We start from the raw sequence: 16,602 nt of genomic DNA on the forward strand, positions 1-16,602 counted from the left end.
GTATATAATATATATATATACATGTATATATATATATTGAATAAATGAACAAAAGATAGGAATGGAAAAGCTCTCTATATACCCCAATGTACACGGTAAATTAGGATTTAAATTCATGAGTTCATAACATTTAATTCCAAATGTCACTGATTTGTTCATCCTGATTAACGAACACCGTCCTGAAATGTTCTCGTTAGATCATTAGGACATGAGCGCTAGCTTTGCATTTTAAACAGCTAACACAACATTCTCTGCTCCTTGCTTGGTATCCTCTTGTTCTTCAAATCAAATTACACTCCTTTTTTACTGCTCGAACTTAAGGAGAAGGCAACACATGTAACCCATTGGTTTTGAGTTACACATTTCGACCCTACCCCCAATAAGATCATATTTTTGTTGAATTTTTATCCGGAAATGCTGAGAAAACCTCAATACGCTGCTTGATTGTTTTTACATTTTTGTCTTTTACCTAAACGGTAAGAGATATTGAGTTGTGATTTTCGATGACCCCCGTGTAAATGACTATTCTAAAAACGTTTTTCTTACTGTTTCGCTTTCTCAATAATTTCCTCTTTGGCAAGCTTTGCAATAAAAAAAATAGTATTACAGCAGCTCGTACAGCTTTCGATCCAAAAAAGCTTGACCCTTCTGGACCTTTCTGAACTTTTATTATAGTGTGAGAGTAATGCCCTAGACACACTTACGACTTAAGCCGAGAGGCGACTTAGTGGAAAATGATGGAAATGTAGTTTCATCATTATTTCGAATTTAATTACGCTAAGCCGTCTCTCGGCTAATCCTCACGTATGTCGAGGCCCTTAGGGTGATGAATTAGCTATCTTTGCATAAATTTCCACTACCTTATACTTTACCACCACTTTTAACAGTTTAAATATTCTCAAGGATCAGTTTAAGTTTATTTAAGGCTTAATATTAATAGTCATCTTAATAGTCATGATGGAGTAAATTTTTAGTAAGTATGACGTATCGGTTTAGTAAAATCTGAGGCCTTTGAAAGTTGTACTATTGAAAGTGAGGAATTGCCAAGAAAAAAACACGATATCGGGTTTTCTAAACGAATATCTATACCAGGACTACTGTATCACCCTGCGTAGTCCATGAATCTACAGTATAACTCAATGAAGAAACGGAGAGCGATCATGAAGATGGTCTGTGGTTTCACGCTTCCGGGCGTAAACGCACAGGTACGCCAAACCCGTTACCGTCCCTGGGAGGGATTGCTACGTACGCCTTGAAGATGGTGGGTAGCATGATAATGAAGGATCATGTACCTGCTGATGAGCTGGAGTTTTTGTTGAGGCTTCAAGGGAAGACACTTTACTTTCCCTGAGCTCTCATAGATCTCCTTCTGCAGGTCGCCTATTCCCACCTCCACTTAAATAAGCACTTAATTTAACGTAAACCCTTAATTCTAAGTAGTTAGTACCTACCACATGCATTAAATCAGGGTACTTTGTGACCTTATCGTTCTCTTTCCTAAAAAGTCCGTCCCCATCCTTGCGGCGGACTGTTACTTCGAGTAAGGTAAGAAGACGCTTTCCCGGTTTTTACTACCAAGAAGGGTTGGCGACGGATGCCAAAGCCCTGCTCTTTAAAGAGCGTTGGTTTCTGGTCTTTGTCGCGAGGCAGATCCCGAAAATATGTCTCAGACCAGAGTCTTCAGGGCCTCCCTGCAAACCCGCTAAGTCATATCAGGGTTTCTCGTGAATTTGTCGATGGAGGTCCTGTTTCCTATTGGCTCCCTGTTAGTGCGGTCACGACTTGTCGCCCAGGTATTCAGCAAATTCCTACGTTCACGGGACTTGTAGTCCTCAACAGGTATCGAAATCGGTGAGCTTTCGGCTCGGACTTCAAGCCTTCCTCAGTGGTCAAATTTTAGTCTTCTATTGCTCTATCAAAGAATTCTTTAGGTTCACAAGGCATGGGATTTTTAAAATTCTTGAAATATAGAAAATTAAGTGCAGTGCCCCAGATCCCATGCCCTGTGAACCAAAAAACCCTTTGACAAAGCAAGAAAAGACTAAAATTTGACTACTGAGGAAAGCTTGGAGTCCGAGCCGAAAGCTTTGGGTAGAATTTGAATTTTTCTGTGCTTCTTCTTATCCGTAAGGAAGCCCGTTTGAAACGGATTGCGAGAGATGGAAGATTTCTTTGATAATTACCCTCACTTCCCTGTCTAGCTGTCTTAATGTACTCATCATTTGGTACAGATAATTAGGGATTATGTACCTGATGATGAGCTGGAGTTTTTGGTGAGACTTCAAGGGAAGAGATTTTACTCTTGTCGAGATTTTCCACCTGATAGCGATATACAGCCTGGCTCGTGGATTCCCTTGTTCTTGGGAAATTGATATTTCCCGCCTCTCGGTCCAAGCAAAGCCTTTTACTCGTGGTACAGTTCTGTTGTCAGTTAGTCGGTAACATGGCCTGGGAGAGTTCTGATGGGCCACAGAGCTAGGTCACTGCTGGGAAATTAGCCGCGATAAGCCTTGGTCTCAATGAGTAATCTTTCAAGGCAAAAGCCCGGCTACCCCGGCTACACTCTCCCTAAGCTCTCATAGATCTCCTTCTGCAGGTCGCCTATTCCCACCCTTACTTAATAAGCACTACTTAATTTAATGCAATGTTTTAATTCTAAGTATAGTTAGTACCAAGCGCCTGGCAATTTGGCCTTTTTATATGGAGCTATTTGAAGCCAATTCCTAAATTGATCTCGGACTCAGCTCACAGTGCTCAAAGGAAAAAAATTATTTAAACAAAAATTTAGTATATTTATCCCTCCATACGGAAAGGTATCTTATAATACGGAAAAACTTCTCACTTTTTAAACATTTAGGATAACGATCACGAGTGCAGAAAAATTCCCATACGTATTTGTATGCGATAGTAAGAAATTGGCTTCAACATTGAAGGCCACTCGCCGGGAACTAGGTTAGTACCTACCAAATGTATGAAAATCGGGAAATCTCCAATCCGGAATATCACCTTACGTTGTAGTAACTGGGATATATAAGTGCATATGCATCTCTTAAAATCTCTCTCTCCTCGTAACGTCGGCATTTCGACACTAAACTTACCTTTTACTACTGGTAGAATCTTCTAAATTCGAACGCTCGGAGGGTATTTTTGACATTTCTGACCTGAAATTTATGTGAGATTAAATTATACTTTGAATCAAATCCCGTACTTTCTCACAAGTCTTAGTGGTAACATACTTCCTTTTCATTTTATACGATCATAATGTAACACATAAATATGATTTTCATTCATCCAGAATAAGAATTTTTTAACATAACCCCGCAATTGACATTTTGAATCCAAACGTCGCGTCGTTCGAATTTGATAGACTCAGATTTGAAAGACTCTACTGTAATTGATTTCAAGGTATTTAAATTTAAGTCATTTTGCTAACGTAGCTATTAAACTGTCAAGCGACGTCTTTATGACGTAACTTTGCCTCCGTGGTCATGACATGCTACTTGGGATGGGAATTAATTCAAAATCCATATTTTCAGTTCAATTTTTCCGACTTTTCTTAATCTCAGACGGAAATGAAAGGTCATTTGTGAACAAGCATCGTTCTAGGGTAATTCCTAAGTTCAAGCATCCCGCGAATCATCCTTAGCCGTCGGTTTTTTGTTGTCTATGGCTCTTGAAATCCTTACCAGTGTGCTTTCCAATTAGAGGATTAATCATTGAAGTAATATTATTGACAATCATCCTTTTGCGCAAAAGGAAAGTCATTGAAACTTTCCATATAGAAAGCAAACTCTCATTTTAACCTCTATCTCTTCAACTTTTACCCCATAAAATATACTGAAAACGATTGAAAAGGGGCTTTTGCATCTCAAACTTAATTGTTTGCGAGAAGATAAGGATGTGTTTTCAACTTTTAGGGGGCTTTATTGCATGAGAGAAACACTCGAAATGGTATTAGAGCTTTTCGGGAAATCTGAGACGCAAAACTGAAAGGTCTCTTCCTGGGAACTTTTAAGCCAATTTTAATAGGTCATTTTCACAGAAGAAAAGATTTACTGGAGGAATAGTTACTATTTTCTCTACAATTTCGTTTTCCAAGGCGACTGAATAGATTGAATGCTGCAACAATTTGTCGGAGAGAAATAAAGACGTTCAGGGAAGTTCTTCAAGTTCTTTCTGTGCAATTTGTTCTGAATTTCTTTAATTGAGAATTCACGTACTCAATTGAATTTAATTTTCGAAAATAGGTATAGAAATTGAACTTTCTCTAAAGGTATTATTACTTATTTTTCTGGATTGTGGTTTTTGCAGACTGGGTTATTAATCATTAAGCAGTTTAAATTAAAAACTTTGTGAATTTTAACAACCTTTCACAACATTGAAGTTTCATGTGACCACCAATAGGGGCGCAAAATTCAAAATACAGTTTTCGAACATTCCGAAATCCCCATTTTCGATATCGATTGATTTTTTGCGAGGGGTTAATTGAGTCGCTCAAAGCAAGAGTGGCCTATTTTGATAGGGAAATACATATACAGTAGACTCTCGCTCAATCGGCTCTTTTTCTATCGGACGCAAAATTTTGTTGACGATTTTCACGTCTGATTTTAAAGCAAATTTGTTCAAATTCGCTGTATTTCCCCTTGTTTTATCGTGATTCTTAAAATTTGAGCGCTTTTTGTGGAATTTATAATGATTTTAATGCCCAAATCTCTCGATAATTTTGATGATATTTTGCACCGTATGTCCGATTGAGAGAGAGTCTACTGTACGATGGACCTTTTTTGCTCTAAGCCAAGGGTAAGCAAAAACCGCTTCCCCCATAAAAAAAATCCTCCCGAAGGAAAGTTTATCAGGGGATTCCCTATAGAAATTTCACCAGGTACCAAAGGAATTTTCCTCCACAAGTCTCCAAGATTACCTTGCTCAAGAAATTACCCACTAAAGAGTGGAAATTTCCCAAGTATATCATAGGAGTTTCCATTGGAATTTTCTTCTTTCGGAAAACCTGGTAACTTCCTAGGGAATTTCAATGGAATTCCTAGAGAAATTTCTATGTGCAATTTCCATTATCGTTCTCTAGGATTTCCCACCGGAATTTCGATATTTACGTCAGGGTTTTTCTCCCTAAAAACTCCGACGATTTCAACAACGAGAATTAGGTTGGAATCTCTGGAAAAAAATACCTTTCTGAGGTGTCGGTATTTTCCAAAGAGATTCCTTTAAATCAGAGGTGTGCAAGAAACCGTTGAAACCGAATTAACGTCAAATGAAACATGTACGTCAATGGTCAAAACGCTACTAAACAAATTTATTTTGACGTTAATTCGGTTTCAACGGTTTCTTGCACACCTCTGCTTTAAATTCCCTTGGAAAATTTGGCTGGCTCCCAGTGAATTCCCGATGAATTCAAGGGGAAATTTTATGAAGAAGTATCTACCGGCATTCTTGGAGATTTAAAGGGGAAGTTTCCTCGTAGTGACTGAGAAAATTTCCTGGCCATTCTTAGAGGATTCTTCCAAATTTTCCGAAGTCTTCGAATTTTCCAGACCATTCTGGAAGATTTACCAGGGAAATCGAAGAGAAAATTCTCCTAAAAGATAAAAATTCCTTCCGGAAATCCTAGGGGAAATTCAGTAAAAGTTAAGCTTATACTTGGGCCTCGAGTGGGTCAGTGGATAGAGTAGTAGCTCTATGACTGCGAGGTCTGGGGTTCAAAGCTGAGCAGCAGCAGAAAAAGATTTCTCATGCCATATCGGCTTTGAATTCGTCCAGTGAATGAATGAATAGTAATGTCAATGATGCATATTGGCAAAAAAAAAGTGAACCGCCTAAACAATAGAGGCTGGTACGAAAACGAGTTTCGACATGAAAGCGGTACTTCAGTCGATACAAATATTCGCTGTCACTGATCCCAAACACACACCGAGAAGGGATGCTGTGATATAGTAGCGGCACTGACTGCTCACAGAGCTGTGATATTGAGCGGCTACCCGTATCGGGGGATAAGATAGAATAGGAGTGGGGAAGCATAAGGGGCCCAATTGGTGGCCTGGATGCATCGGAATATCCGAAATGGAGAACTGACCCCTGGCAAAATCTTATCTTAAGCTTATACTTCAGGCGAGATGATTTTCTGGTTGCAAAGTTCATTAGAACATCAACTATTTTATAAATGAATAGAGGAATTCAAGCAAAGAGCACCATGCATACGAGTCAACAATTGAGTAACGAAAAGGATAAGGTAGAACAAGGAAAAAATTGAAGAGATCTAAAAGAAAAAGGAATACAAAGATAAGAATAAAAGAAAAAATCAAAAAAGAAAGAAAACATGAGAGCATTTTTTTAATGGTTTTCCCCAAGGATTTTCCTGAGAATTATCCTAGTTTTTCCGATCTTTTCTGAAGAATTCTCAGAGATTTCTTTGGAAAAGTCCCCTAGTTTTTCCGACTCCTGAATTTTTCAGGGGAGTTCACGGGTAAAATCTCTCAGTTTTTCTCACCATTCTCGGAAAATTCGTACTGTAATAGAATAAACGTCAAAATAAATTTGTCCAGGTGGCGTTTTGACCATTGACGTACAATATTCATTTGACGTTTATTCGATTTCAAACGGTTCTTGCTCATCACTGCTAAGCGTCTCTTTCCCCTGACTACTCGAAGTTTTTAAATCATTAAAACACCAAAAGAAATCATGAATAAAATTGCAATTTTATTTAAATATCTCGCGATAAAAAATGTGTATGGCAGATAACAAAATAATATTCTAATAAGTCTACAAATTTATTGAATTTTTTCTCCTTGTATAATTAAAAAAAAACCGTTGGGCAATTGGATGTTTCACTATAATTGCGTGATAAAAAAAATATTTAGACAAAAAAAATCTACAAAATTCACTAAATAAAAAAAATGAGCACTAATTGGCATGCAAACTACTGTAAGTCTTCTTCGCATTTTGGAATATCGAATATTTCGGCGAAAAGTGGGGGAAGCCTCATGATGGACCAATTAGTCTTGATCCAATTCAAATGAACACAGTGTTTGGCACTCAGTGAACGCAGCTCGGTGATCTTCTCATTGAGCTCCAGGATCAACTTCATGGAGGCCGATTCGTCGGGTCGGGTCTGCATTATTTGCATCCTGAGGGCCTCTGAGACACGATCACGCGTCCGCGAGATGGCTCTGGGCTCTACAACTCCCGGACGATCCACCGCAAGGAGGATGAGAGCTGAGAAGAGACCAATCTCTTGGTCACTCAGCAGATAGTTGTTGAGAACATTTGAGAATGTGAAGAAGGAATTGGCGTAATCGAGCTGGAAAACAGAATCAGGTGGTTTGCACCTCAGGAACTCCCCCTCTATCATCAAACAAGGTAAACTTACATCGTACATGATCTCAAGTTGCTGCTTCGTGAAGTAGTATCCATCATCGAAGATCATGGTGGATTCTGTGGTGGTCTTGGCGATGTGATTGAGCCACACCTCAAAAAATCCCAACTTGATGAGGATCAGTTGGTCATCTTGGGTGAAATCACAAAATTCGGGAATTCTCTTGGCAAATTCCACAACTTGCTGCACAGATGGCGTTACACGATTCGCATATTGCTGCCACAGCCACATCCGATGCTTCTCCAATGGATCCTTTACCGGAAAATCCTCCTTGCCGCGCTGAAAAAGCGACGAGATTGGCTTCCGATTGAGAGATTTCAGCAGGTCATCGGTGTACGTGCAAAAAGCACTGTGAGCTTGAGATACCAAACTTATAATGTCCTGAATGGACAATTCTTCACTATTTGGTCCCTCAATGTCCGTGACAATGTTCACCAGTTGCGACGATGAAGCCACAGAGTCCGCCTGAGAAGTTCCCGATGAACTCGACACAGTAGCATTTTCCAGCAATCTCTGGGAATCCCGTGGTTTCTTAGGAACCCTTCCATATCGAACAGCTGAAAGATAGAGAGCCAGTAAATTGAGAGAAAAGCCCAGAAGAGGAATTAGTACAGTCTCGACTCATTCCAACTGAGAGGCACTTCTTGAAACGACAAAATTGACAGCGATTCCTATTGAGACGAATCACCAGGCACTTTCCATCTCGCAGGCATCGGTACTCAATTTGCTTCTGAATGCTCCGCCGGAAGAAACCTTTACAGCCTTCGCAGGATGTCACTCCATAGTGATATCCGGAAGCTTTGTCTCCGCAGATTTTGCAGGGAATGAAAGACTTGACAGTGGCATCTTTTGTGGAGTCAGCTACAAAGAATCCTGGGCAGTCTGATGGAAAACAGGAGTACCTCTTTTAATTCCTTCATTTGTCTTTTGGACATTTTGTTTTAAAGACCGGGTTCCCGATTAATCGTACGTCTCTTAACCCTTTAAGGACAATTGGAACACCGGTGTCCCATAAAGAAAATAATTTTTCCTGACTACCTAAAGCTATTTTTTCTTATGTTTGTACGTAATTGTAAAGTAGAAGGTTGAAGGAATCTAGAATATTTTTTGCAAGTCTCTAGCTATTTTCTAGATAGTAAATATTTAAGTTAAAAAATTACGAATTTGTAAATTTCTCATATTGAAAATTAATTTTAGTTATTTTTTATACTTAGAGTTTTTTTTTAAATCAAAACCGTTTTGGAAAAGAAAACTACAATACTCAAACATAAAATTTTTCATTAGAGTGAAAATTATTATTCATTGGTATTGTCAGAAAATTTATTTAAGGAGGTTTCCCGAATTACAAGGTCAAGGGAAATCGATATTTTTATTGCTTAACCCATTCCTTACCATGGTATTATACATCATACGCAAATTGAGTGATTTTAGATGATTTATTCCAGGGAAATTAATCTTCGAATTTATGTCGGGAATGGATTTTTAGTTACTTTAGTCCTTCAATTACTTGGAAAAAATAGCCCGACAGAGATGGGAATACATTTTGTTGTTATTTTCTCGCTTCGCGTGAAGTCATGCAAAAATTTTACTCAAAATGACGGACGGAAAATTTGACATCCCGTCGAATTTGTTAAAATTGGCCTTCATCCTCTTTCCTGATTTTAATTCTGGTTGCCAATTTGTTTTCTTGGATAGTTACTCTACCTAAATCAATAGAGTTTTTAATGAATTAATGTACAGAATTTAAATTCAGTGAGCGTTAAGACGCGTGTTTGAGGGCGGTTCCCTGCGCCCCCATAATGGATAAAATTTTTTTCTTTTCAAAAAATTCATCTATTAATCTGTAGGAAACTAATCCCAAAATACTAATATTCCATCTCAAGTATTTCTGGTACATTGACTGAATGGGTTAAATCGATAGATAAACTATCTAAGAATACACCACCAAAATTTCAGAACTCTATGTCAAGTATTTTCGAAGATAGAGAGCCGAAAGCAAAGGAGCGCATAGCAGTTTTGTCGAATTGGCGGGAAAGCAAGCCAATTTCACCATTTTTTAATCAAAAATATTTAAGCTCAGGAATTAATTGAGGTCTTACAAAAAATATCTTACATTTGGACATTCTTATAGTTTGTAATCATCCACAAGAATCAGATTTTTATTAGTTATGAATAATTAAAAAAACATCGTTTTCACAGAATATTCATATACTTCTTTGGGTACTCAGAGTCCCAAAAGAGACATAAGAGTTAAGGACCGATTGAAACTCATTAGGGCTTATTTTCTTCAGAATTAAATGCTCTTCTAGTTGAACCTAAATGATTTCAGAAAATCTCTTTCTTTTCTATTTTTTTTCCAGCATGTTAAAGTCAAAATTTTATCCGAAAAACCATTTTTTTTTTTCAAAAAACCTGCGAAAAAGGTCCAATTTTATGATTTTCTTGGTTTAACTATGAAATAAACTTATGAATTTCGAAAATTAATTTGGTTTGTTTTTAGACAAAAATTATACAGTAGACTCTCGCTCAATCGGCTCTTTTTCAATCGGGCGAAAAATTTTATTGACAATTTTCACGTTTAATTATGAAGCTAATTTGCTCAAATTCGCTGTAGTTCTTCCTATTTTATCGTGATTCTTTATAATTGAGCGCTTTTTGTAGAATTCACAAAGGCTGTGATGCCCAAATCTATCGATAAACCGGATGACATTTTGCCCCATATTCCCGATTGAGAGAGAGTCTACTGTAAGCTGCAGATTTCCCGCCAATTACAATATACTGTGACGAAGCGCTCCAGTAAATTACTCATTATTCCGCCATTTTGTAATATTTTTTCGAAAAAATTTATTTAAGCACTGAATGTATAAAAATATATACCCAAAATTTCATAAAGCTTGGTCGTTTCCTTCTCCTCCAAAAAAAAAATCGCGAAAAACAGCTAAGTCTTGGGTTTCTAATTTGGAAACCCCCCTTACATTTTTGGGCTATTTTTACCCCTATCGCTCGTAGAGCTAAAAAATGCACCGAATCAGACTTCGTTGGATTTTCCAAAGTCAGATGTAAGACATTTCATTGATTTTGCTTATCGGTTATATTTTTAATGTTGATTTTTGGTTCGTAAAAAGTGTCTCGCCGTTAAAGGGTTAAAAGTTAAAAATTAGTATGGGCACCTTTGAGTTGGGGCAGTTTTGAATTGGGGCACTTTTGAAATAAGACTTTGCTCCTATTCTGTATAAATTATGTTATGATAAGCATGGTAAGGCCAAGTTCCATTTAAAAATAACAGAAAAAAGTTCTATTTCAAAAGTGCCCCACTTCCCCTAACGCTTTCTGTTTTTCATACACTCAGAAAAATATTTCTTACGGGGTTCAGAGAAGTTGTAAAAAATCATTGTCAAATTTAATGAATGCATAAGGGAGTGATAAGTATGGTAAGTATGATTAAAATTCCCAATACTATTTACAGCACTTCCAAAATTTATAAAACACTTCCGAAGTGTTTCAAAAATTTAATACTTCCAGATGCTTTTGCACTTCTTTTACCTTTTTGAGTGTAACTAACTCTTACACTCAGAAAAACACGTGTAAAATATACTATATAATATAGAAAGTACCAATATAGTACTGTAATATAGAAAGTACCACAACGAGAGCATATAGATTGAAAGTATGACTTAAACATTTATTTGAGCACAGATTTCCAAATGATTTTTCCAAAAAAATTGGTTTGGGTCTTCGACCTTTCTAATCTTTTATAAAATTTCAATAAAAACTTTAAATAATATTTACAACGATCCTCAGATAGCTGATTGTAAGTACATACAGGTTTTTTTTTATTTTTCTACTAGTAAATTGATTATTTGATAAATTATGGGATGCACTTTCATCGCTTTTAAAAATTTGTTGAGGATTTTAATTCAGCACTCTAGATAAGCAATTTACACTACAATAATACTACTTAATAAAGAATAGAATTTTTAATTGAAAAAAAAAGATACCAAAAGGAAAAAAAAAACACACGGCGGAGCCAGGGATCGAACCCGCGGCACTCCCGTCGAACGTCCTGTGCTGTACCGCTGAGCCAGTGCTGCATGCAGTCTCATACGAATTTTCTTTATTATGTGCTGCGTAAGGTGTCATTTTCAACTTTGGGGAATTTTTAAAAAAAAATTAACCCGATTTCGCACTTTTTGAATATACCACTTTAATTTGATGTCTTTCTGCGTAGTTGAGCAAAGCCCCAGACGAATATGGAATTGATGACTCGAGTACTTCCCTTGTAAGAAAATTGAAGAAATAATACGAAAATGCGATAAACGGTGAGCAAAAAAAAAACTGTACGATTAATTTCTCTTACAGTTTTTTGCTCATCGTTTATCGAATTTTCGTTTTATTTCAATTTTCTTGTATTATTTTCACCTAGTGCCACCGAGTATGAGATAAGGTAATACGATAATGGAAAATTTGTGTAATAATTGCAATGAAAATGCGTAAATTAACGAAATATGGTGAGGCTACGGCGAGCATTTTATTATCAATGTGATTCTGCCCTTAATGTATCTTTTAACTTGCATTAATAAACGAACCTAACCTCTTTCAACCTTGAGATTTAAGCACTAAACTAATAGTAATACACTCAGTCCCGGCATTGTGCACTTCGGGATTATGCATCTGCCGAGATTATGCACACACAATTATGCAAGTTTGCCTACCATTGGGAGTCATTTTGTTCAATCATTTTTGAAATACGCCTGAACGTATACTATTTTGTGAGTCGGGAAATTTAAAAATACTGCTTATTTTTCAGAATAAAGCTTTAATTATTTTTATTAGGATATTTTTTTTGAATATTCTATCAATCTATTGATGAACTCCGGCCAAAACTACTGTTTGTTAATGTATTTCCTTTAAACAGTTGAATTCTTTTGTTCTGACTACTTTTACTCCGCGCGAAATTCTTTTTACGGCCGATTTATTTAAAAGAAATCTCCGGCAGGTGTGCAAATTTTTTCGATGCATAATTTTATGTCGCGCGTTTTTTTCGATCCCAAAAATGTGCATAATCCTGGGACCTCGTGTAGTGGTAGAAAGTGCGAGTACAATTTCAATAATTTGCCGTCTGATTTCTCAATTTTCATACGCGATATTTCTTTTCTAAAATTTTATGTAACATTTATGTAGAATATTTAGTACACGAAATTAAGTTAAATTTAGTATTATGAATTATTTGTTGCATGTAAATTTAAAAATAATATGATTGATTAGCAATTAGCATATTTAATTTATAGTTTACAGCAGAAACCCCGCTATAGGCCATCGCTCTATAGTCCACAATTTATCGACCGTTGATTTCAAAAGACTGATTTTAAGTTAGGTTATGTTTTTTAGTACGCTATATGCAATGTTGTCATAATTATTTTAATATTTTGGCAAACTTTATTGAGTAGTTGTGATAATTGTGATCCATAATGAAGAGAACGAGGACAAGTACCACAATCGCAAGGAAAGTGGAAGCCGTCGAGCAATTTTAATACTAAAAGTCGTTGATAATTTTAAAAAATGATATGGACTATAGTGCAACCCAAGTGTCAAATCTGGAACAAAATATGGCCTATAGCGAGGCTCTATTGTATATTTTATAACTATTTCCCAGCTTACTGAAGGTAATCGAATGCTAGGAGAATAAACGCTTGTCTTGAATGAACTGAAAGTTTATTAGAACGATTAGAACGAATGGTCGGATGAAGATTGTTTGTGCCGTTTGTGCCCAGAACAAGCCAGGAGATTCTCTTTATCGAGCCAAATAGAATTTTATTTTATCAAAATTCGAATATAATTCTCAAACAATATGAAATAATACTATTCATACTTCAATTTGAAATATACTGCCATTGATTGGCCTTTTTAATAGCTGAGACACAAACCATTTTCGGCTAACTTCGGATAGACTTTTGACTCATTCAAGACAGAAACCTTTACTCTGCTAAAATGTATCTAACTTTTGAGAGTTAGATAAATCCTAAGTTAGATAAGATCCTCTGTGATATTTCTTCGGCACTTCTACAATTTATATTAAAAAACTTAAATTTTTCAACAATATTTTCTCTGAGCTGCAATTTCTTTTTACTGTTGCAATATTTAGTACAAAAATCAATTTTTTGACACAATTTGATATAGATCACCTCTACTAAAAATATTTCCTTGTGATAGATCCATTATAAAGCTATTTCAATGAAAAATGTAATAGGGAAATATTTTTACTGCACATTTTTTTTAGTACATGGCTATTATCATACGATTCTGGGTAATAGACTTTTCTTTGTGTTGGTTGATGTCATGACTGTTTGGTAATTTTAGAACACGATGAGAACTTAGAAAAGAACCGTGACAGGAACAATATGAAGAAAAGTCGATAATGCAGAGGCACATGAAAACAGTCCTCTACCAAAAAATGTTTAAAATGTTTTATAGCATTATTCGTTACCTTTCTAGACGATAGTACTTAAAAGTACACACTTTTGTATTTAACCCTCTAACGGGTAAGACCGCCTCCAGGCGGTCTTCACAAAAATCACATTTACAGCAACAATAAAGGTTTTATTTATTTAAAAGTGCTACAGTGTCCTCGGTAATAGTCTTATAAACATCTATTGAAAGTTTGAACTCATTTTGACTCTTCGTTTTGTTGCTATTCCCAGTTTTGTGTGACAGGTCAGAGAAAAACCAACAAAAAATATTTGTACAAAAAAACTCATTTCCAATTTTCATAAAAATACCGATTTAAAGTTATCTGACTAAAATAAATTTATATTTTACTGAAAGATATGTCATTCTATTTTGTATATTTTATTTAAAAAATTTGAAAAAACTAAAAATGTGAATTTTAGAAGCAAAAAGAGTTTCAAAAAAATTTTATATTGTCTCACCTAGTGCCTAATCTAAAAAAGATAATGAAGAATGGATGGTTTTTTCGACTTTATTGGATCATAATTATCCTAGAAAACATTGTTTTAGAACTTTTTTTCACATATTAAAGAAAACACCATTAGAGGGTTAATTGTATTTTGAATTTTAACCACGATTTTTCTGAGTGTATATTATTTTATTTTTTAATTTATTATTTTTTTATAGTCTTTTTAATGTCAAATTGAATTAATATCCTTGGGGTGGGGTTTGTATAAAGAAAGAAAGGTATTTACCTTTCTTTCCGGAAGCCGTTGCAATTGCAGGATCAGTCCTGGTAAAGGGATCTTCGGTGGTGGGTGTGGGAAATTTTCCGGTGGGTGGAGATTCAATTGAAGTGGACTCCACAGAATCTGGGCTGCCAAAGGTAGTTCCTGAGCATCCTTCTGGTGGCTCAGGATCAACCTTGGTGCCCTCTGTGAAGTCTGTGGAGTCAAAAAATTCAAGATTCAGCACAGAATTGGCATCAAAGGTGATCTCGGGGACTTCCTCTGTCTCCAGAATGTCCACGAGACTCCCATCGAATCCTGCACTGGACGATTTGATCTTGAACACATCCATTTGGGGCTTTCTGTGAGATTGAGATTTTGATGACGTAAAGATCGCGATAGTGATCTTGATCTTGCTAAAAGATTTTTCTAAATTTTTCCATTCACCTTATTGCATTTTATTATGCGAGGTGGAGGATCTTAAGGCATTTTGTGATGCCTTTTTTTGTTAGATCATAGAGTGATGATCAGTCTTGGGAGTTTCTTACATAAGCAATTGAATCACTCTGGGAGTTATTGATCACAAACACAACATTTGATCACTGGAAATCACAAGGAAGAATCACTGACACAATCACTCACAATTCTGGGCGTTTTGGACACTTGTGGCTTGAGAAAATGGTCACTTCAAATTTGTGGATGATTTGGTGGATCCATTGCCGGAATGATAATTTGAGATCCCTCAGCATTCGCTTGATCACTTTCGTCTGCGACAGATTGCGGGAATAGAGATCACGGGAGAAAATGATGGGAGCAAGTACAAAAAAAAAGATGAAAAATTGTGAATGTAGGGAGAGAGAACTAAAGTGAGAATCTTGGCAAATCGGGGAATGCTTAAGAGATCCCCAACCAGGTAGATGTCAATGCCATGGCCACTGTTGCAATGGAACAGTGCGATGGAAGATCCATTGGGAGTGCCTGGTGAGACAAAGATGCCACTATGAGGAAGAAACATAACAAGTTCAATGACCGACGTAAGTTTTGTTGGAAATACACTCTCTCCATATATATCTACATAGTTATCCAACTTTTGTAATATAGCCAGAAGTATCTCTCTCACTCTCTTAGAACGATTGATGAAGGTTGTTGTTTCTCCTGGTGGTGGAAATTATCTCGCCTCTCTCTCTTGAATGCTAAATTGATACAAATTCTCCAAACGTCTTTTCTCCGCGCATAGAAAATTTTTCCTCCACATCTTTTCATTATCATCTGGCCTCTCTTTCTCTTTCTTTTCACCCATCTCTCTCTCTCCCTCTTCCGAATATCATCAAAAAGCAGAAAAAAAGACAGTGATCGGATTGCGAATAGCCCCATTGCAGAATATCCATGGGAAACCCAATGGATTTCCGGTGGAAATTTTCTATATTCCCCATACAGACTCTGCACTTTATCTACAGAATTCGTGTTAAGAACTCCCGCAAGAACCGACGTGGGTTCGGTTCCATGTGGCTACAGATTTTTTTTCGCTCTATATGGCCTAAAATTAAGAGGTAGGATTAAATCCTACCTATCCATAAGGAAACTGTGCCAAATTTCGGACAAGATGCACGTAAGCCCCTAAATTTGAAATGTCTTAAAAATGTCTTAAATAACGAAGGATCTGTTTACATTTTTTGCATAATTTTCTTTAACTGCTTGAACTCTTGAAAAGGAGTAGTATATTAGTTAGGGGGGAGTCTACCACTCACGGTTCATTTTGGGTGCGGATCAGCCGTTCATGGAGAGTAATCGCGCGATCAGTGCGATCTTGCAGACTAATGGCCTCTACACACTATAGAAATTTATGTCCATATTGAAGCAAATTTCGTACGTTCGTGTAGGAAAAACTCTTCAATATGGACATAAATTTCCCTAGTATGTAGACGACATAGCGCGCGATCAGCGCGATCATGGAGACTGATCGCGCGATGCTGAAGACTGATTACACGATCAGTGTGATTTGGCTCACGGTTCATTCGCAGGTTAAACTTAAGATGTCTACAC

The 16,602-nt window shown here is 36.6% G+C and overlaps 1 protein-coding gene across 2 annotated transcripts; it reads right to left on the reverse strand.

Annotated features, from left to right (window-relative positions):
- Positions 1-6,691: 6,691 nt before the first annotated feature.
- Positions 6,692-15,724, reverse strand: LOC129799879 (ecdysone-induced protein 78C). Of its 2 annotated transcripts, XM_055844163.1 has the most exons (5): positions 15,007-15,724; positions 14,587-14,921; positions 8,000-8,269; positions 7,382-7,944; positions 6,692-7,312 (listed from the first exon to the last, which is right to left on the reverse strand). In XM_055844163.1, exons 2-5 carry the CDS (start codon positions 14,909-14,911, stop codon positions 6,932-6,934), a joined length of 1,539 nt encoding a protein of 512 aa, XP_055700138.1. In that variant the 5' UTR covers positions 14,912-14,921; positions 15,007-15,724; the 3' UTR covers positions 6,692-6,931. The 2 variants fall into 2 exon arrangements, with proteins under 2 accessions (XP_055700138.1, XP_055700139.1); XM_055844164.1 differs by having other exon boundaries at positions 14,587-15,724.
- Positions 15,725-16,602: the final 878 nt, after the last annotated feature.

The sequence above is a fragment of the Phlebotomus papatasi genome, chromosome 1, assembly GCF_024763615.1.
Source record: "Phlebotomus papatasi isolate M1 chromosome 1, Ppap_2.1, whole genome shotgun sequence".
Classification (NCBI taxonomy): domain Eukaryota; kingdom Metazoa; phylum Arthropoda; class Insecta; order Diptera; family Psychodidae; genus Phlebotomus; species Phlebotomus papatasi.